The sequence below is a fragment of the Sapajus apella genome, unplaced genomic scaffold (assembly GCF_009761245.1).
Source record: "Sapajus apella isolate SASKATOON/1434 unplaced genomic scaffold, GSC_monkey_1.0 scaffold6, whole genome shotgun sequence".
Lineage (NCBI taxonomy): Eukaryota > Metazoa > Chordata > Mammalia > Primates > Cebidae > Sapajus > Sapajus apella.
Genome location: NW_022436946.1, coordinates 754,743 through 776,288, shown reverse-complemented (window position 1 = coordinate 776,288; position 21,546 = coordinate 754,743). Strand labels below are relative to the sequence as shown.

General features: G+C 36.4%; 1 protein-coding gene and 1 non-coding gene across 2 annotated transcripts in view; one reads left to right on the top strand and one right to left on the bottom strand.

Annotated features, from left to right (window-relative positions):
* Positions 1-21,546, bottom strand: part of PPIL4 (peptidylprolyl isomerase like 4) — a 42,619-nt gene continuing 21,073 nt past the window's right edge. Inside the window, exons 8-13 of the mRNA XM_032274497.1 lie at positions 19,050-19,174; positions 17,872-17,938; positions 15,192-15,303; positions 13,284-13,380; positions 6,932-7,079; positions 1-1,131 (exon numbers count right to left, since the gene is read on the bottom strand). Coding sequence (XP_032130388.1) covers positions 880-1,131; positions 6,932-7,079; positions 13,284-13,380; positions 15,192-15,303; positions 17,872-17,938; positions 19,050-19,174 — 801 coding nt within the window. The 3' untranslated portion in view covers positions 1-879. The remainder of the gene's footprint in view (positions 1,132-6,931; positions 7,080-13,283; positions 13,381-15,191; positions 15,304-17,871; positions 17,939-19,049; positions 19,175-21,546) is intronic.
* On the top strand, positions 12,821-12,882 carry LOC116549822. The gene has a single exon (XR_004268098.1). It is a non-coding gene; the product is annotated as a U7 small nuclear RNA (small nuclear RNA).

Here is a 21,546-nt window from a genome sequence, read left to right as displayed (position 1 = left end):
TGGAAGAACAGAGAATAATCTTGCTGGAAACCACAGTAAGACACCACTTAACATCCACTAAGTTGGCAAATTTTTAAAAGTCTGAACTTAACAAGTGTTGGAGATGCTACGAAACAAAGGTAACTCACAGTGCCAGGAGGGGTATAAACCAGTACAGCCACTTCAGAATATAATTTGGCATTATTTTATCAACATATCGAGCAATATGATTCCTAGACAATGTTCACAGCAGCATTGTTTCAACAGCACAAATAAACAGAACTCAAATGTCCATCAAGAGAATAAGCTGTCGTATATTCATATAATACCGTGTAGCAATAAAAATGAAAGTCACAGAAGTACACATTTTGCCATTTATATAAAATTCAGAAACATACAAAATTAACATTTCATTTACAGATACATACATATGTTGTAAAACATAATAAGCAAATGACAAACACAAAATTCCAAATAATTACTTGAGAGGGAGAGGGCACTTAAGGGACTTCTAAAATGGAGGCAATATTCTGTATCTTAAGCTGGCTGATGAGTACACAGATATTTACATCTATTATCCTTTTACTTTATATATACATGCTTATGTATTTTTGTAGTATGAAATACTTCATTAAAAAAAGAGTGAAAATGTAAAAGATTTCAAAAATGAAGACTACCATTTATGTTTAACAATAAAATTAGTGTAAAAAAGTATACGAAGAAAATGTTCAGTTCTTTATTTTTCAGTGCCCTATATAATCAGAATTAATCTAAAGGGCCACAATCCTAGTATGAAAAAAAATAACAAGATTTGACACAAAATCTAAGCATCTGCTTTCCTGGCACTCTAAGTTAGACAAGAGTAAATATGTTAGCCACTCAATTCTGCCTCTTCAACTTTCATCTGTACTTAGATTTTTCTTTATCTTTGGATTTCTTTGGACTTCTGCTTCGGTCTCTCTTTTTACCCCTTTCTCTTTCGTAAAGATCTGTTTGGTATTTGGATTTGTGACTATTACTATAATGGCCATCCCTCTCTCGAGATCGGCTACGACTTTGGTTCTGAGTTCGGTCTCTCTTTTCACTCTTCTGTTTCTCCCAACAGCTTTCTTCTTCCTCATAGTGACCAAACCCCATTTCTCTATAGATATCCTGTCAAAGGAAGGGAGAATTACAAGTGAATCAGTAAAATCATCATGTTGTGGGCATTTTCAATTAATAAAACTTAGAAAGACTATCATTAGCAAGCTGTTATAACAGCTCAAATGTGAACACCACCACTAATGTCAAGAACCTTGTAAATTACAAAGCAATAAAATAATTCAGAAAAAGGTTTAGCCATTTTTTTTTTTAACAATTTCATTGCCTTGTATTTAGTATTTTGGCTGAAATGATGGATCAGATCCAAAAATATGAAAATGAAACAGCTCAACTGAAATTAGAACATCTTTAGAAAAATGCTGCAATATCAAAAATTCCGATTATTATAGTCTTATTCCCACCTCCCCATCCTTCACTCCCCCAAAATGTGGCCCCATTATTGATCTGCAATAAAACTACTAAAATCCCCACAAGAATCCTGTGAGAAGATATCACTGAAATAACTTAGCAGGAAGAGATCTCAGAAAGTCAGTTAAGTCTTAAATGAAAATTGGTAATGTATACTTGGGTCTGAGCAATTTATTTTTAAAGTATTTTATTTTATAACAGCTCCTCTCTAGATCTTCAAATACATCTTCTACGTTTAGAAACACAGAAGCTAGAGACAAGAATTTTTTTTGAGACAAGGTCTTGCTCTGTTACCCAGGCAGGAATGAAGTGGTTATGATCACAGCTCACTGCAGCTTCAACCTCCCAGGCTCAACCGATCCTCCCACTTCAGCCTCCCAAAGTACTGGGGTTAGCCTCCCAAATTAGCCATGTGCCATCACACCTGGCTAATTTTTGTATTTTTTGTAGAGACAGGCTTCGCCATGTTCCCCAGGCTGGTCTCAAACTCCTAGGCTCAAGTGATCCCCTCTCACCTCAGCCTCCCAAAGTACTGGGATTACAGGTATGAGCCACTTCACGCAGCTGACCAGTCTTACATTAAAATTATTACATTTCTTTAAAATGATTTTTAAAACACTGGAAGAATCCTTTGCCCCAAAGATAATAAAACTGCTAAATTTAATTCTACTCTTAGACTAGAGCCAATGCTTTTTCAAGAGATATTTTGTAAAATTCAACTTTCTTAAGATTGTCCAAGGGAAAGGCAAAATTGTAAGGACTGAACTCCCAAGGGTTTCAACTCTATCACCAGACATTACTGTAGTAGATATAAATGTCAAGGCTTAAAATCCAGAGTGATGAATACCCATGGTTAAGGACTGGATTTTAAGCAAATTATTGATTATTCCATATACTGTCTAGATACTGTACACCTTGAGTTTGGCAGTGTGTGAAAACAGACGTAACATGATTGTTATCGTAATAATCACAGTGTTTGTGGAATACAACACTATAAACCAATTTGCGATTTTCCACACAATCCAAATAGTTCTTGTCAATATCGTAAGAGTCCCTGAGGTAGAAAAAATGAGTAGGTATTTTGGTTTAGCCGTTTACCATCTATTTTCTAGTAAATTATGACATTTCTAGATAAAAGAATTTTTGTGCTTCCCACATATACAAAATAGAAATATCCATATAGTATTATATCTGTACATCTTATCCTTATTTCTGTATTGGTTGAGACAAACTTTTAAAATGTAGAGACTGTTGGCTGATATATAATTTCATCAAATCCTCAGCATGTTATTATACAAATGGGCACTTAAGTGCTTTGAGTATTTAAAAGAGATAAAAGATTATGTAGCACTTAATTCTTTTACAAAATTGAGGAAGCTGAATATTTGAATTGGACTGAAACTTTAAAATCACTCCTACTTGGGAGTAGTTTTCAAAGCTACACAAGCTTTGAAGTCAAGCAGATCTGAGTTCAAGGAGTCTGACATTTAGGAGATGTGTCAAACAAGAAGTACTCTTAAGGTTAGACTAATTAGAGAAGGTTTCATGGAGAAGTCAGAAGATGAGCCTCAGAGGATAAGTGAGCTTAGGTCTGACTAGGCTGCAAGAAGGTTAATGAAAGTAGCGTATGTGAAAGCTGGAAAGCAAGGAAACATGAGCACTGTATGTATGAAGGGGAAAAGTTTAAGTGGCTGAATGAGGCCAGGTAAGAGCAGATCCTTTAAGTACATGCTAACACAATGCTAAGAGCTTTAGGAGTGCAATATTGTCCTCATTCTAGAAATAGGGAAACTGAGACTCAAGAGATCTGCACAGGTTGGAAATAATTATTTAATCAATCAGTAACCTGACATCCAAAATTAAAAAGGGGGGAGTGGTATAGAAAAATGGGGGAAAAATCCAACACCTGACTGAATCGAATAAATGTTAAAATTCTACCTCTCCCACTAAACTATAAAGGCCTAAGAGCCTGTGGGATCAGTATCTTCATATCTAAAGTGAAAGAAATGAATTAGATAAGCTCTAGGTCCTTTCCAGTATGAACTTTTAAAACTTATATTATTTATCATTTAAAACATAAGACAAGATGATTAAACTACCATGTGGCCAAAAAAGAAAGAAAAAAAACAAAGAACACAAAATGGCCAATTTAAAGAACCTAACAAATGACTTAATATAAGCAGTCAAAAAAAGTCTTGCTCAGGTCTCTGGGACTAAATCAAAGATCTGGTTAAATCTTAATCACCAAAATAACATTAAATCACTAGAATGACAGCAAAATACAGTCAAGAATACAAACATGAAAACCCTGGTGGAAAACTGACAACCAGCATGAACACTTGTCAGTAAGGCAACCCCCAGCTGAATACTCATTTCCTGTAACCCCAGTAAAACCCAAACCTCAACAACACAAAAACCACTTCTGGAATTAAGACATGAGGTGGAAAATTAAACAGAGATATTTTCGAATTGATAAGCCTATCTACTCAATAAAAAACAAAGAATTTGAAGAAATAAGTTAAAATACTCTTGGGAAACCAGACCTACCAAGCAAAACACCAACAAATAGGAAAATATGAACTATAGCTGAAATTTGTCTACTACTAAAAATTCTCTTTAAATAATTTTAAAAAACCAAGGCAATCAAAATAATAAAAAAGTTGGGGGCCACTGAAATCTTAAATACTGATGCTGTGTTTTATTAGAAGGAGAAATTAATGTAGGTATATTATTAAATCAAAGTATAAAATGTTTTAAAAATGTAATGTAATTTAAAGAGAGAAGTAAAATTTGATCATTTTCCAGCATTTAATAATTGTATAGTTAATACTGCCCTTAAATTAAAACTTAAAACTGCCTTAAAATTCTTTTAAAAAATACTAATAGCATTCCCCCAAAATCTTGATGCTTTTACTTCAAGCAAAATGAGAAGGATATTTGCTACTGTAAGGTTTCAAGTAATCAAACAGCAGAATCGAAAAGATTCACACGAAAAAACACAACTAGTCTGAATTTTTTTAGACCTCTGATTATATCAAACACACCAATGTTTATTTATCTCAGGCTTAAATTCATTGAAGCTTCCATGTACAAGGGCAGAATGCAAAGCTGGAGCTAAAAGCAGCACATGGAGGGGGAAGGAATTCAGAATTTTTAGCGGAAAACACGCTAAACATTCATAGGAATGTGATCCAGTCACCAGTGAAAAAGACTGATGTGACCTTAGACTAACCTAATCCATAGAGTACAGACATTTAAGAAGGAGGAGATGTGTTCCTGTTAGATCACAGTGGAATACTGTACTATGAGACAAATGTTATTAAAATAACAATAGAGTTTAGGAAAGAAAACTGACAAGAATATACCCCAGGTAAGAAGAGCAGCAAGAGTAGTTAGGAGTCCAAGTAGGAAATTAAACTATGGTTCCACTACTTACTAGCTGTGTAAAACTATGGGAAAGTAACAACTTTTTTTGTTCTCGCTTCCTTTGTTGTGTGAAAAGGGGACGAAAGTACCCACCTCACATTGTAAGGACCAAAAAAAATGTTAACTACTACTGCTACTACTACTACTTTTTTCTTTTTCTTATTTAAATTTTTTGCAGAGACTGAGTCTCGCTATGTTGCCCAGGCTGGTCTTGAACTCTGGGCTCAAGCGAATCTCCTGCCTCAGCCTCCCAACATGCTGGGATTACAAGCATGAGCCACTGCACCTGGCCTACTACTACTTTTATTACCACCACTGATCCATGTGAGAAATATTTGAAGGAACCAACAGAAGTATGGCCTAAAAACGGGATGAGGCATGAATGATGGCAGTCTTTAAACAGGTACAGGGCTATGGAAAGAAGAAATTCTATCTCTGCTGGATTATAGCAAAGAGGTAAGAACATGTAACAAATATTTACTTGCTAAATTTTTTTAAATGAATAACCCATAAAACACATAAAATACAGAGGGAAGAAGGAAATGGGGAGAGAACAACAATAGAAGCTAGGTTCTCTATATGTACCATTTTGTAGATTTCACTTTGGAAACAGTTTTTAAAACTACAAAACAAAAAATTGTTAACGCAACCCTTAAACATTAAAAATAAAAAGAAACAATTTAACTGAAATATAAATCTAGTTAATGTCATAACCACAGAGAGAAACTATTTCAAGTAACTCTAAAACTAGTAATTTGCTTCAACAGTTAAAAAAAAAAAAAGTAGTAACAATAATAGCCAGCGTAGAAAATGTTTGCACAGGCATTTTTTTTTTTTTCACTTAATCTTAACAACATGCCTGTAAAGTATTTCTCACTTTTCACAGAGGATGAAACTGTGGGTCAGAAGGTTAAAGAACTTGTCAAGGTCACTTTGACGACTAGCAGTATAGAAACGTAAACCTAGCTCTCCTGACAGCAAATCCTTGACTCTGCCTATCACACTACATTTCTCTATTTCTGCATCTTTACTTCACATTCTCATCATCTTGAGTTTCCTCCCTTCTCAGCTCAACCCACTGAAATCCTTCTCATCTACCAGGGCCCAGCTCATATGCCTCTATGTGGTAAAACAAAAGCAAAGAGTTCTGATGGAAAAAAGTCAGTATTTTTTTGGAGACACGGTCTGGCTCTGTTGCCCAGGCTGGAGTGCAGTGGCACAATCTGGGCTCACTGCAGCCTCTACCTCCTGGGCTCAAGAGATCCTCCCAAGTAGCTGAGACCATAGGTGCACACCACCAGGCCTGGTTAATTTTTTTGTGTGTGTATTTTTTGTAGAGATGGGGTTTCACCATGTTGCCTAGACTAGTCTTGAACTCTTAAGCTCAAGCTATCTGCCTGCCTTGGCCTCCCAAAGTGCTAGGATTACAGGCGTGAGCCACCAGCACCCAGCCTGTAAACTGTATTTTATTTAAGTAAGAGCCAAAACACAGGTTGGAAATAATTACTTTTCTTCACACTAAATTTTCTTTGGGGAATTTTTATTATTGTTTTTAAAAGTGTGCTGTTCAGGACAGCTTTTAGGATGCTCAAGCTATCAGTGCTGTTTTTATTTCTTATACACAATATGGAAGAATATAAATGTTTCGTAGAACATAAAATCTCAAGAGCCCTTAAGAGCTATACATCACACTTGATGATAAATTAAGCAGATAAATGACAAAATCTTTTTCAGCACAACCACACTTGTTTTTGATGGGAACAAATGAGTATCCACAGGTATGGAAATCACTCTTACTTCACAGTGTGGAAGTATTTGATACATGAAGTTATGTCAAAAATGACCTTTTATTATTTGTGATAAATATGTTTGAAAATTAAAACCCAATACCCCAGTGCAAACATTCTACTTCTTAGGAACACATCCATCTCTGCTTAGAATGATCCCTTACCTCCTAAGTGGTATCACTAAGGCATCATTTACAGAGGGATAAAATACTTATTTCTATTAGAGGTACCTGATTAGGATTTTTGATTGGCATGTAGTCCTCATCTTCTTTTTCTTCAGAGCAGTGACGGGTTTTCTTCTTGTGTTTTTTACTTGTGTGTGAGTGACTTGATTTTGAGTCTTCTGCCTCCTCATCTAGTATAAGATCATATTTTGCACTGCAGCAGTTAGTTAAGGATAAATGTGAGAAATAATACTGGTAAGACATCAAAACTTGAGAATCTGGTAAACAAAGATCATGGGCTAAAAGTAACTTTAAAGCAAAAAGCGTCTCAAAAGAATAGAGTACATTTCTTAAACAAAACTAACATTTTCTTTCATTATACAGTCAGGAGAAATGGAAAGAATCCTAATCCTAAACAATCTTAAAATAACAACTAGTAGGCAAAAAAAAGAGAGGGGAAAATAAACATCTTTGTCAATAATAATAAAATAAACAGAAAATGAGGGATATCTTTAACCAGAAAAAAATATTATAAATTCCAATGCCCAGAAAAGCTATATGAGATAGCAGGTATGTCCCTTCTTTTAGTTCAGTCCTACAGGAGGAAATTCAGCAATGCATATCAAGCTATCATGTTTAAATTCTTTTTTTTTTTTCTTTTTTTTTTTTTCTTTTTTTTTTTTAGATAGTCTTGCCCTGTCGCCCACACTGGAGTGCAATGGCGCAATCTCAGCTCACTGAAACCTCTGCCTCCTGGGTTAAGGCAATTCTCCTGCCTCAGCCTTCCAAGTAGCTGGGATTACAGCTGCTCGCCACAACAACACCCAGCTAATTTTTTGGTTTTTTTTTTTTTTTTTTTGAGACAGAATCTCGCTCTGGTTGCTCAGGCTAAAATGCAATGGCACAATCTCGGCTCACTGCAACCTTTGCCTCCCAAGTAGCTGGGATTACAGGCAACCGCCACCACACCCAGCTAATTTTTCATATTTTCAGTAGAGACGGGGTTTCACAATGTTGGCCAGGCTGGTCTCAAACTCCTGACCTCAGGTGATCCACCTGCCTTGGCCTCCCAAAGAGCTGAGATTACAGGCATGAGCCACCACGCCCAGCCTTCTGTATCTTTAGTAGAGACACGGTTTCACCATTTTGGTCAGGCTGGTCTCAGCTCCTGACCTTGTGATCCTCCCGCCTCTGCCTCCCTGCTAGGATCACAGGCATGAGGCAACACACCTGGTCATCATGTTTAAATTCTAGTAAAAATTTATAAATAAAGTTAAATGAACAAAAATATACGCAATAGCCAGGCGTGGTGGCTCACACCTGTAATCCCAGCACTTTGGGAAGCAGAGACAGGCGAATCACTTGAGGCCAGGAGTTTGAGAGCAGCCTGGCCAACATGGTGAAACCCCATCTCCACTAAAAATACAATAATTAGCCTGGCGTGGTGGCACACACCTATAATAAGCCCGGCTACTTGGGAGGTTGAAGCAGGAGAACCATTTGAACCCAGGAGGCAGAGGCTTCCGTGAGCTGGGGTTGCACCACTGCACTCCAGCCTGGGTGACAGAGTGGGACTCTATCTCAAAAAAAATTTTTTTAAAAGCATAATAAGAGAGCCGGGTGCGGTGGCTCACGCCTGTAATCCCAGCACTTTGGGAGGCCGAGGCGGGTGGATCACGAGGTCAAGAGATCGAGACCATCCTGGTCAACATGGTGAAACCCCGACTCTACTAAAAATACAAAAAATCAGCTGGGCATGGTGGCGCATGCCTGTAATCCCAGCTACTCAGGAGGCTGAGGCAGGAGAATTGCCTGAACCCAGGAGGCGGAGGTTGCGGTGAGCCGAGATCGCGCCATTGCACTCCAGCCTGGGCAACAAGAGCAAAACTCCGTCTCAAAAAAAAAAAAAGAGCATAATAGGATTACTTTTAGTATCAAAGTGGGAACAACAAAATACCTAGTAATAAAGATATACCTAAACGCATTATAGTACTTCAAAGAGATATTATAAAGGAAGTTAACAATGATAAATGATACAGAAAAAAAACCTAGAAAGATGTTTATGAAAATTAACATGGAAAAAGCTTAAGCAAAAGCTACATATACTATACAACAATTATAACTTTACATAAGACAAAGGCTTGAAAGAAACAAGGAGAAATAAAAAGTATCGTGTCTAGGTGATGAAGCTATGAGTGAATCTTTTTAAATTTCATATAAATGTGTTAAAAACTTCTTAATGTTTTAATTCAGAGATAAGTATTTTCTTAAATATAATATCTTAGAATAAGATAAAATATATAATAGTTACAACTTCTGCTGAAAATAATCTCAACCTCAAAGGTGGGTTTTGAGGAAGGCTGACATGGGCTGCAATGGTGGTTTTCAAAAGAAAGCTTATGAGGAAGCCCAACAGGCAGAGCTATACTAGTTCCCTGTGGGACCACAATAAACACTTCTATCAGGACTGGAGGCTCAGGTCGGCTTCACAAAGCCACAGCTCCACATTCTCCACAGGAATGTCTCAATTCTGCATAAAAGCAAATGAAAGACACTGTCCCTCCTGGCTTCCCAAGAGATAGCTAAAGAGGGTTAGTCAGCTCATACCATCCTGTTACGACTCCATTATCTCCAACTTCTTCCCCCTTTTTACTATGCCACACTGTTTCCAGGGCATCTTCTGGATCTTGCCTGTTCCAGATACACATTCCATAGCTCCTGCCTATGATTTCACCCTAATGTGTGCTCTGCACATGCTGCTCCCTCTATCCAAATTCTTCAGAGCAGTGTTTTCCTTTCCTTTTTCTTTTTTTCTGAGACTGAGACTCAGTCTGCTACCCAGGCTGGAGTGCAGTGGCCCGATCTTGCCTCCCTGAAACCTCCCCATCCCTAGTTGAAGCAATTCTCTTGCCTCAGCCTCCCAAGTAGCTATGATTACAGGTGTACACCACCTGTACACCCAGCTAATTTTTGTATTTTTAGTAGAGATGGGGTTTCACCATATTGGCCAGGATGGTCTCATACTCCTGACCTCAAGTGATCCACCCACCTCGGCCTCCCAAAGTACTGGGATTACAGGCATGAGCCACTGCACCAGGTTCAGAGCAGTGTTTTTCAAACTGATGACTATAATGCATCAATGGGGTACAAAATCTATTTAGTTGGTCACAATAGCATTTTTTAAAAATACAGAAATACAGTATATGCCACCTAAAATTTTTATTTTATTAACCTTTTGATTCAAGAGAGAGAGAGTGTGTGTGTGTGTGTGTGTGTGTGTATGACTGTACGTGTGTGTGTGTGTGTGTGTGTATGACTGTACCGTGACTATACTGGGTTAAGTTAAAATCTGTATTTAAAAAAAAAAAAAATGGAGACAGGGTCTCACTATGTTTCCCTGGCTGTTCTCAAACTTCTGGGCTCAAGGAGTCCTCCCAACTTGGCCTCCCAAAGTGCTGGAATCAAAGGCATGAACCACTGTACCCAGCCTATTTCTTAAATGATGGATCACATGAAAGAAGACAGCAATCCACCTCAGGCTTCCTATCTCCCATATTAGTGTCGCAGCTTTAATGTCACTTTTTTCAGTGTTGAGGGTATTCTCTAACCTCTCGCCCCCTATTATGAGTCCCAAATCCCTTTGCAATATTTCTTTGCAATAGTTTAGATATATTTAGTTAATGGTAATTACTCTATGTCTGTTCTTTTTCCCCACTCTAACAATAAAATGTAAGCTCTGGCCAGGCACAGTGGCTCACACCTGTAATCCCAGCACTTGGGGAGGCCGAGGCAGGCGGATCACAAGATCAAGAGATCGAGACCATCCTGGCCAACAAGGTGAAACCCCATCTCTACTAAAAAATACAAAAATTAGCTGGGCGTGGTGGCATGCACCTGCAGTCCCAGCTACTAGGGAGTCTGAGGCAGGAGAATTGCTTGAACCCAGGAGGCGGAGGATGCAGTGAGGCAAGGTCGCGCCACTGCAGTCCAGCCTGGTGCCTGGTAATGGAGCGAGACTCTGACCAAAAAAAAAAAAAAAAAAAAAAAGTAAGCTCTATGTGCACAGGAACTGAATACCTTCCATTGCTAAACTGAGTATGTGATAGATGCTAAATAAGTACCTGTAAGATGACTTGTCATACCCTCAAGACTCTTGTTATATTTCTTTTTTTTCAAAAGCATTGGCAACAAAAGCCAAAATAGACAAATGGGATTTAATTAAACTCCAGAGCTTCTGTACAGCAAAAGAAACAATCATTAGAGTGAACTGACAACCAAGAGAATGGGAAAAAAATTTGACAATCTACACATCTGACAAAGAGCTAATATCCAGAATCTACAAAGAACTAAAACAGATTTATAAGAAAAAAACAAACCAACCAACTCAACAGTGGGCAAAGGATATAACTCTCGTTATATTTCTTGCTTCCTTACTTGCCCACTATCTTGTACCTACCACTAAAATCAACAGTTTTAGAAGACATCAAATCCCTCCCTTTGAATAAAACACAAATTTGTGAGCTCACTGCCCTCTTTTCTCCAGTTTCTTCCCCGAGGCCTAGTTGGGCCAAATTACTTCCTTCTCCTACTTCCATTTTTGATTGTTCTTATTAAGAATCTATATTTACAGTAATTTCTTTCTCTCAAGACCCATAAAGTAGATGCCACCATGCCTCCATTGACTGACGACAACTTATCTGCACATCAGATTATCCCCTAATGGCATTTCTCTGTCTATATCAACATCAGAAGGCTAGAAGCTACACTATTCCATATAGGTATATGTGTGGTTGTTTCAATTAATTAAAATTAAAGAAAACTTAAAATTCCCCATCTTCTAGCTACAGTTATTAGTAAAAAGCCTAAATTTAATTTCAAAGATTTAGTAAATAAATCTCAAATGTATTCCATTCACACCTTTTATGATTTAAAGCTTTCAATCATATGCCCTTAAATGTTAATATTTTCAGACCAAATCCCAGCTTCTTGTTTGTTCTGTCTGCATATGAAAGCCTCTCCTCATGCTGATTTTACCAGCTTCCTTCACTTTATCCAGCTCTAACACCTCACAATGCTTTATGCATTGTAGACAGTCAACACATTCTTAAAACATGAATATAGACCAGGTCAACCTGATAGTCATCTTTCTTGATGAGTACTTGGAAAAGAAATGTCTACCTAACATGTATGGAAAAAAAATTCCTGAAATACCAATAGAAACTAGGAAACAAAGACACCATTTACCAGAAAGAATCACAAAAGAAAGAACTTTGGCAATGTGTGGAGTGATATATTTATAACGGGAAAAACTAGTGAACAAATTAAAATGTCATAATATAAACAGTATCTTTCGGCTGGGTATGGTGGCTCATGCCTGTAATCCTAGCACTTTGGGAGGCTGAGGCGGGCGAATCACAAGGTCAGAAGATCAAGACCATCCTGGCCAACATCGTGAAACCCCGTCTCTACTAAAAATATAGAAATTAGCTGGGCGTGATGGCACACATCTGTAGTCCCAACTACTTGGGAGGCTGAGGCAGGAGAATTGCTTGAACCCAGGAGGCAGAGATTGCAGTGCACTCCAGCCTAGTGACAGAGCGAGACTCCATCTCAAAAAAAAAAAAAAAGCCACTACATTTCACTGCTTTTTACATGTCTCAATCTAAAACTTGGAAGAACCTGAAGTAAATGGTCAAGTCAATGGATTTCTTTTTAATCCTACAAAAGTGAACTCTTGCACTCAGTTGAAGCCCAATAAATGTGTGTTGTTTAAATTATAATATACTACACAGAAAGAAGTATCCTAATTTTGTAACAGAGAACAATAGGATTTTGTTATCTACATAAGAAAGTTAAACATAAGAGTGGTTAGCACAAAGGATTCAGCTTAGCAATAATAAATTTCTGATTATGGGGAATAAAAAACATTAAAATTACATACAGAAAATACAAGGCTAGTGTTACAGCTCTTTTAAAATTTGTCTAGCAGGCTTTCCAGTTTTTGTAGGAAAGCCCCCCAAAAAAGAAATTACAAATCTTACCTGAAGATCTGCTGAGAATATGCTAAGTCGGAAAGTACTTAACCTAGGGTAGGAAGGTATTGATGAAAGAATTAGGCTGCAGATTTCTTTCAACCTTCACTTTTCCATACACTAGAGTATAGTGGAAAAGCAAAGTATATGTAAGATCTTGAAAAGAGATGATAGCACTGAAATGTCCTTTGACATGATAAAAACATAAATTAAATTTTAAAAAAAGAAAAGAGATAATGATAAACTAAGTTACTTCCTCACAAACAATCTGGATTCAGGAAGTTTGTCTTCTATAGCTTTTGTGACTTTTGATAACACATCACACAGAACTCTACACATAGCAGATTGTCAATATATATTAACTAACTGATTCTTGGTAAGGATACTCCTGTTTGGGCTTTACTTTATCTTTCAGAACCAAATTAGATGGTTTATCCTGTTCTTTTTCATATTCCTTGAAATCACTCTTGGTGTATTTCCCACCTATTTATTAAAAAAAGAAAAAAAAAGAGCTTAGTAAAAAAAAACCACCTAGTCAATCAAGAACAATAATTATTTTATAAAGGGTGTAAGAGCTATTTTATAAATGGCATATATCGAGAGACAGAAAAAGGGAATAAAAGAATCAGTAATTCCATCTCCATTACTAATTTAACTGAAATCAGATATCCATTTTGCTAGGTAGCCACATGCTGCCACCTAACGACATATGTGAATATTACAACATCAAACTTTCAAATAAATTACACACAAATGGAGTGTTCAAGTAGAGCTACTGAGTCCATGACAATATTAAGTCCAATGGAAAATGGAGAATTTGGGACCTGAGTTTAAGATCTGAAAGACCAGGTTTGGAAGAAGTGAGACTTTAAGAGACCTTTTCAGATTTAACAAGAGATACTCTGCTGCCAAATGGCAACTTCCTTGCCTACTTCAGTCACATTAATAATTTCTTCCTTCTCTCAACTCCCATAAAGTAACAGAGTCCACCAAACAATTCAGCAATTCACAACTAGTGTTTTTCTTTCTTACTAAAAACAGACCAAAAAAAAGTTCATTAAAATCATGGGAAATAACTGTTATAGAAAAATAAAGTAACCCTAAAGTTCCCAGTAAAATTTAGCATTACATGTGAGTAACTATCAAAGTAAAACCTTTTAAAAACACTACATAAAAAACCGAAAACTTATTTCAACATACAAGAGACCCAACTTTAAGACTGACATGCTACCAGGAATTTATTTGACATATGTATATGTATATGTGGGAAATGTAATATGTATAGGGGTAAAACACTGCTACGGACATGAAAGAGTAAAAATTTAGAAAACTTATTAATATGACTGGTTCATTTTATATACTCACATGAACTGATTTCTTAGATACACTGTTAAGTGAAAAATGCAAGGTACAAAAACTGTATAGACTGCATCCTTTGTATTTTCCTTTTTAAAAGGAGAAAATCATATATATATATGCATGCAGATATATATTCAAAGACTATAGGGGAAAATTAGTACCAATAGGTAATAATGGTTGCCCCAGAAGAAATTAGATACGAGGAGCAGGGATGAATGAGACTTTTATCTACCTTTTCATGGACCTTTTCTATTTTGCATCATATGACAACTAAAACAAACTTTAAAAAATTTAAGTTGTGTACCTAAAAAACTCAAACCACCACAAAGTCAAAATAATTACTTTGGAAACATATCATGTCTGCAGTGGATAATTATTAGTAGTTTATAATACAGTCAAACATAGAAAATATAATTTTTGATCAGTTTAAAATACACACACACACACACACACACACACACAAACACACTCTACCTCAGTTTCTAGACAGCAGGTTTGTAAAATTATAAATGGCAGAAGTTACATGAATTAATATTTCTCCTAATTATCAGCACTCAATCAAAGGCTCACATAAGCATGAAAAGCAGAACAAAAATAAGACCAGGAGCAGTGGCTCACGCCTGTAATCCCAGCACTTTGGGAGGCCGAGGTGAATGAATTACCTGAGGTCAGGAGTTGGAAACCAGCCTGACCAACATGGTGAAATCCTGTGTCTACTAAAAATACAAAACTTAGCTGGGCATGGTGACACGTGCCTGTAATCCAGCTACTTGGGAGGCTGAGGCATGAGAATGGCTTGAACCCGACAGACAAAGATTGCAGTAAGCCAAGATCACGCCACTGCACTCCAGCCTGAGCAACAGAGTGAGCCTCCATCTCCAAAAAAACAAAAGAAAGAAAGCAGAGCAAACACAAAAGAAGATAAACCATCATACCTTTTCCTTTCCATTTAACCTTTGCAACAGACTGGCTAAAATCCACATGTATTCTTCTGTCATCTATAAGTACATTGTCCATTTTGAAGAACGCTTTCTCACAATCTTCTTCCTGATAATAATTATAAAAACTCAAACATAAATCTTTATGGAAAAGATTTCTGTAGCTAGAATACTGAAAATACAAAAAATTTGTTGTTACAAAAATTAATGTTGAATACTTATTACACACCAGATGCTGTTAAATGCTTTGTATCTATTATCTCAAATAACTCTGGTAACAGCCCCTTGAAGTACTATCTAATATGATCTCCATTTTCTGAATGAGAAAACATACATTTAGAGAAGCATTGAAGTTGTTGGCAAGGGTCAGAGCCAGGATTTTAAAGAGGCAGTTCGACTGCAGTAGACAGATAAATACACACTTAATGACTATATTATACAAGTTCACAATTTTTTTTTTACTCAAAATCCAAAAACATCCTGAAAAGTGAAAGTTGTTTTCATAAGTTTGGTGTTAAAATTTATTTGGCAGCAACACTGGACCTAACGGTAGGTTACGACTTTTTTTTAATCCACTTAGTATGAATATTCATGTTTCACTGCAGAAATACTTCTGTGATGGCTTATGAAATGCTGATCCAGAGGATATTACATAATCACGGATGTAATATGTATGTGTGTGTATGCATACACACAGTATTACCTTTCTGAATTCTGAAAAATTCTAAATTAGGAAGCCTGCTTATTTTCAGTGGTTTTAGGTAACAAACTGTAAGCCTGCAATACCAAGGACTGTGCTACACAAGAATCCTTCCTGTCAGTAGCTTCCCAACTCTAAATCCCTGTTTCTGACACTGACAGTGACATATTTCAACTCAGCACTGGTCAATTTTCTTTTATATTCCTGGAAACTTATTCTTACTAGAGATAATCCAAAGAGAAACAGGTAAAATAGTTATATTTATTAATTACACGTGTCAAAAATAAAATTAATTATTAACTCATGAAGGTACAAAGTTTTATTCATCTTTGTAACTACATCATTTAGAACATCATATGCCATGGTATCTAAAACATAGGTAATCAGTGTACGTTTCATGAATCTGACTGATTATTTTCAGGCAAGTATAATTCTATCACCATGCCATTTCTGCAAAGAGAAAGTGCTCAGATCACTTTTTCAAGAGGATAGTATTTGCAAATACTCAATTTACTTACACCTAAATAATTGTTAAGAAATCTCTTCAAAATTAAGAAACTGATTCAAAAATATATATATATAAATTCAAAAGTCAAAAACAGCTATCACAATCTTCAAAAACAACAAAGTTAGAAGACTCACACTGTAAGTTATCAAGACACTATAAACCTACAGCGATTAACACAATATAACAGTGGTATATGAATAGACAAATATATCAGTGCAACAGTATAGCATCTAGAAACTTTATACATATATGGATACCTGATTTATAACAAAGGTAGTACTACAGAGCTGTGGGACAGGACAACTTTTTAATTATTTTCATCAGTAGAGGCCTCAGAGAAAAGGACAACCTTTTAAATAAATGGTACTGAGTATTGCTTGGCAATCCAAGAAAAACGAAATGATGTAATACTCATACACAAAAAGCATTTTACAGAACTGAATGGAGAACAATTTCACAACATAACTTCTAAAAATAATACAGGAGAATATCCTCAAGTCTTTGAAGTAGGCAAAGATTTTTTAAATAGATCATTAAAAAAAAAAGAAAAATATTAACAAACTGAACCATTAAAATTAGAAATTTATTTATCAAAAGACACCATTAAGAAAGGAAAAAGGGGGCCAGGGGTGTTAGCTCACACCTGTAATCCCAGCACTTTGAGAGGCCGAGGCAGGCAGATCACAAGGTCAGGAGTTTGAGACCAACCTGGCCAATATGATGAAACCCCGTCTCTACTAAAAGTACAAAAATTAGCTGGGCATGGTGGTGCACACCTGTAATGCCAGCTACTCAGGAGGCTGAAGCAGAAGAATCACTTGAACCTGAGGGGCAGAGGTTGCAATAAGCCGAGATTACGCCACTGCACTCCAGCCTGGGTGACAGAGCAAGACTCTGTCTCAAAAAAAAAAAAAAGAGTCCATGAAGGCCTTTACCTAGTTCTACAGACTGGCTGGCTGCAATAGCTCATGCCTGTAATCCCAGCACTTTGGGAGGCCAAGGTGGGCAGATCTTTTGAGGTCAGGAGTTCAAGACCAGCCTGGCTAATATAGTGACACCCCATCTCTACTAAAAATACAAAAAAAATTAGCAGGGCATGGTGATGGGCACCTATAATCCCAGCTACTTGGGAAGCTGAGGCAGAAGAATCTCTTGAACCCAGGAGGTGAAGGTTGCAGTGAGCCAAGACTAGGCCATTGCATTCCATCCTGAGACAGAGCAAGACCCTGTCTCAGAAAAAGTTTTAAAGATATTTTCATGCAGATTGTACCTGAACCTAAAGTAAAAGTATGGATATTAACATCAATAGATGTTGGATTTATCCCCAATATGAATACAATAAAGTTAATTTTGAGGAGTGCCAACAGAAAGGGAGATTCTAGAAACTAGAAAAAGTTCTACAATTTTTCATATTTTAATATCATATAAAAGCAAATAAATACCAAACTTATGTCTGTATTATGACATACCTTTTCGAATTCAATAAAAGCATAACAGAGGGACTCTCCTGTCTTCCAGTCCCGGATAACTTCACAACTGAAAGAAAGTATTTTAAAGTGACTTAAAAAAAAAAAAAATGGGGGGTTGGGGAGAAAGCATTCACTCTCACTCTTCAAAACTTAAGAAGAAATAAGTCAGTTATTACAAGGCAAAGTTAAATTCATAGATTTTTTCCAAATTTCTTTAATAACAATTCTTTTTTAAAAAATAGTTCACCAAACCAGTAACTAAATTATCTAAATTCTACTCTAAATGCCCTATGCAGGCCTACAGTCCTAAATTCCCTTAAGCACTGAAGGAAAAATAAAAATATTTAATTTTCATTTGGCAAAATGAAAACTGCTAAAGATTTTTTAAATCATAACATTTTTCTAGTCCAAATATAGATGAATTCTAGAATATCTAATATTACTTTAGAATAATGTATGCATATTCATACATATGTTTAGTAAGTTTAAGCTTTGAGATTTTTGATTTTTAATAGTCAAATTAATAGCTCAAATTTAACACTGTAAGCACAATGTTAATTACAAAACTAATATACCATAATAACCAAGTGAAAAGGCCAATAAGCTGAAGTTGAAAGCACCTGGCTTGTCCCTTTCCCCAAGTGTCATAAATCTCGTTTTAAAAACCTGAAACGAAAGGAAACCCTAAATATAATACTTTTTAATCAATGACAAAATAGTCCCCTTCCTCACAGACATACTAATTTCACAGACTTTTTTCATTTATGCAGGGAAAATTAGCCAAAAGAAAAATTTTGGAAAATTTAGTTTTAAATTAATTTTGACATAAATTGCTGTTAATCCTAGGAGTTAAATGAGATAAATATTTTAAATATTAAAGAAGGCTGTTAACGCATATTACAAAACTAGATTTAAATTGTTCCTTTCATTTCCTGTTTTAGAGAGAAAATGTGTGGGGAGTGGGAGATTCAACAATTTACCTCTATATGTGTCTGTATATATGTATGTACACACACACATATACACTTTTCTTCCCTACTGTCCAAAGACTCACCTGTAAAAATTAACCAGTACAAAATTCACCTAGAATTCACAGAATCATCAATATATGTCATTAGAAAACCACCAACTAATACCTCTTTTTTCCAAATTTCTCTTTAACTAATTCTAATGATTACCTTCTTATTGGCCCAAATCTAGAGAATATTATTTCCAGATCCTCATCTGTGGTCACTGGGTTCAATTTACACACAAACAGCACGTTTTCCGGAGGTTTAATATCTGCATCAGGTAGGTCTCCCACCTAAATTATAAACAAACAAAAACATAAATCCATTCCTGTTTAGTTTCCATTCGAAATCTTATCCAATCCCCACAATGCTGATTTCCTTAAAACATCTAAGTTTATATTATACACTCCAGGCTCTGGAAAAGAAATCCAAATAAGATTTCAAAATTTGAACTATTCTGTTGCTATTCTTAACAATATTAATAGTATTGTTAATAGCTAATATAGGTCATACTTTGTGTGAATATTGCTTGGGACTTCAGATATATTACACTAATTTTTTAAACAATTTTAAACACAGTAAAGTCGCTGAGTGCGTTGGCCCACGCCTATAATCCCAGCACTTTGGGAGGCCAAGGGGGGTAGATCACTTGAGGTCAGGAGTTCAAGACCAGCCTGGGCAACCTGGTAAAACCCCATCTCTACTAAAAACACAAAAATTAGATGAGCGTGGTGGTGTGCACCTGTAGTCCTAGCTACTTGGGACGCTGAGGCAAGGAGAATCGCTTAAACCCAGGAGGCAGAGGTTGCAGTGAGCTGAGATAACACTGCACTCCAGCCTGGCTGACAGAGATTGAGATTCCATCTCAAAAATAAATAAATATAATAAATAAATAAATAAGTAAATGAAATGAAGACAAGTAAAGTGAAATTTTAAAAAGTTAAACAAGTAACTTGCCCAAGGCCACACAGTGGTAAATGCTGGCATTTGAACCTATATTTATCTGTCTTCAAAGCCCAATTTTACCCCTACTTTTCCTTTCTTCAAGTATTTGATACATTTTTTAAAGGGTAAGAATTAATGTAAAATACATGTAAGTAATAAAGCATTAAAAATAAAAATCACTATGATGCTACCACCTAGCTTAAGAACTAAAATGTCGCCTGATCCCATTCTCCCGCTGCCTACTTATCAGGGACAATGAATACCCTGCTTTTTGAATACCCTGCTTTTTGGTTTTCCTTTTTAGTCACTTCTTTGTATATCATCAGAATTTTGCCACATATGCATGCAACTCTATGCAATATATTGTTTAGTTTTGCTTGTTTTTGAACTTTTGAAAAATATAATCATACTGAAGCTAGGCTTCTGTGATTTGTAATGCCCAATTCTTTCCACATTATTGTTCAATATGGAATAGTAACAATTCCTGGATAATGTTTCTAGCTTTTGTCTCTTACACTCACCCTTTGGCCTTCTACTTCAGCCAAACTAAAGTCAATTTCACAATCAACTAGGACAATGAACACAGCATGTCACCTCCTACTGAAGAACCACTGAGGGTGACAGTAAAAGAGAACCATGATGATGGTATTGGTCTTACTATGGGAAAACTGTATCTCCCATGAGCCCATAGATAGGGCAATAATATTCCTTTATACATATATTCAAACACTCTCTCACAGATGATTTCTGAAAAGATCACCTGCAAAGTGTCTCCTATTGAATAAACACAACCTTCCCCCCGCAAAATCTTGAAAATAAAAAACGGTGAGAAGCAACAGAGCCAGTAAATATGCTCAATGCTTCTGAAGTCTATCAGAAGACAACATTATGTCCAATAAGAAGTATCTGCCAGGCATGATAACTCACGCCTGTAATACCAACACTTTTGGAGGCTGCGGTGGGAGGATCACTTGAAACCAGGAATTTGAGACCAACCCAAACAACATACTAAGACCTTGTCTCTTGTCTCTATAGTAAATTTAAAAATTAGCCAGGCATGGCAATGTGAGTAGTTCTAGCTACTCAGAAAGTTGGGTGGACGCTTGGGTCCTGGAGGTTTTGAGGCAGCAGTGAGCTATGATCACATCACTGTACTCCAACCTAGGAAACAGAGTGAGATCCTGCCTCTAAAAAAGAAAAAAAGAAAGAGTATCAAAACACAGAAAAAGAAGAGCAAATTAGGAAAAATCCTCCAAAGCACCTATAATGGCAGAAAGAAAGCACAAATGAGAAAAAAAGTTAATGAGTCAAAAAAGAGGTTGCTATACTACTTAGTCAAAGCTAACTTTAAAGTACTATTAGGAAATTTAAACATTCATAAAAGCTATGAGGTTCAAAACCTATTTGCAAAATACTAGCTGAGGCTGGTAACAGTGGCTCACACCTGTAAGCCCAGCGCTTTGGGAGGCTGAGGTGAGTGGATCACAAGGTCAGGAGTTCGAGACCAACCTGACCAACATGGTGAAACCCTGTCTCTACTAAAAATACAAACATTAGCCAGGCATGGTGGCATCCATCTGTAATCCAAGTACTTGGTAGGCTGAGGCAAGAAAGCTGCTTGAAGCTGGGAGGCGGAGGTTGCAGCAAGCCAAGATCATGCCACTGCACTCCAGTCTGGGTGACACAGCAAGACTCTATCTCAAAAAAAAAAAAACACTAG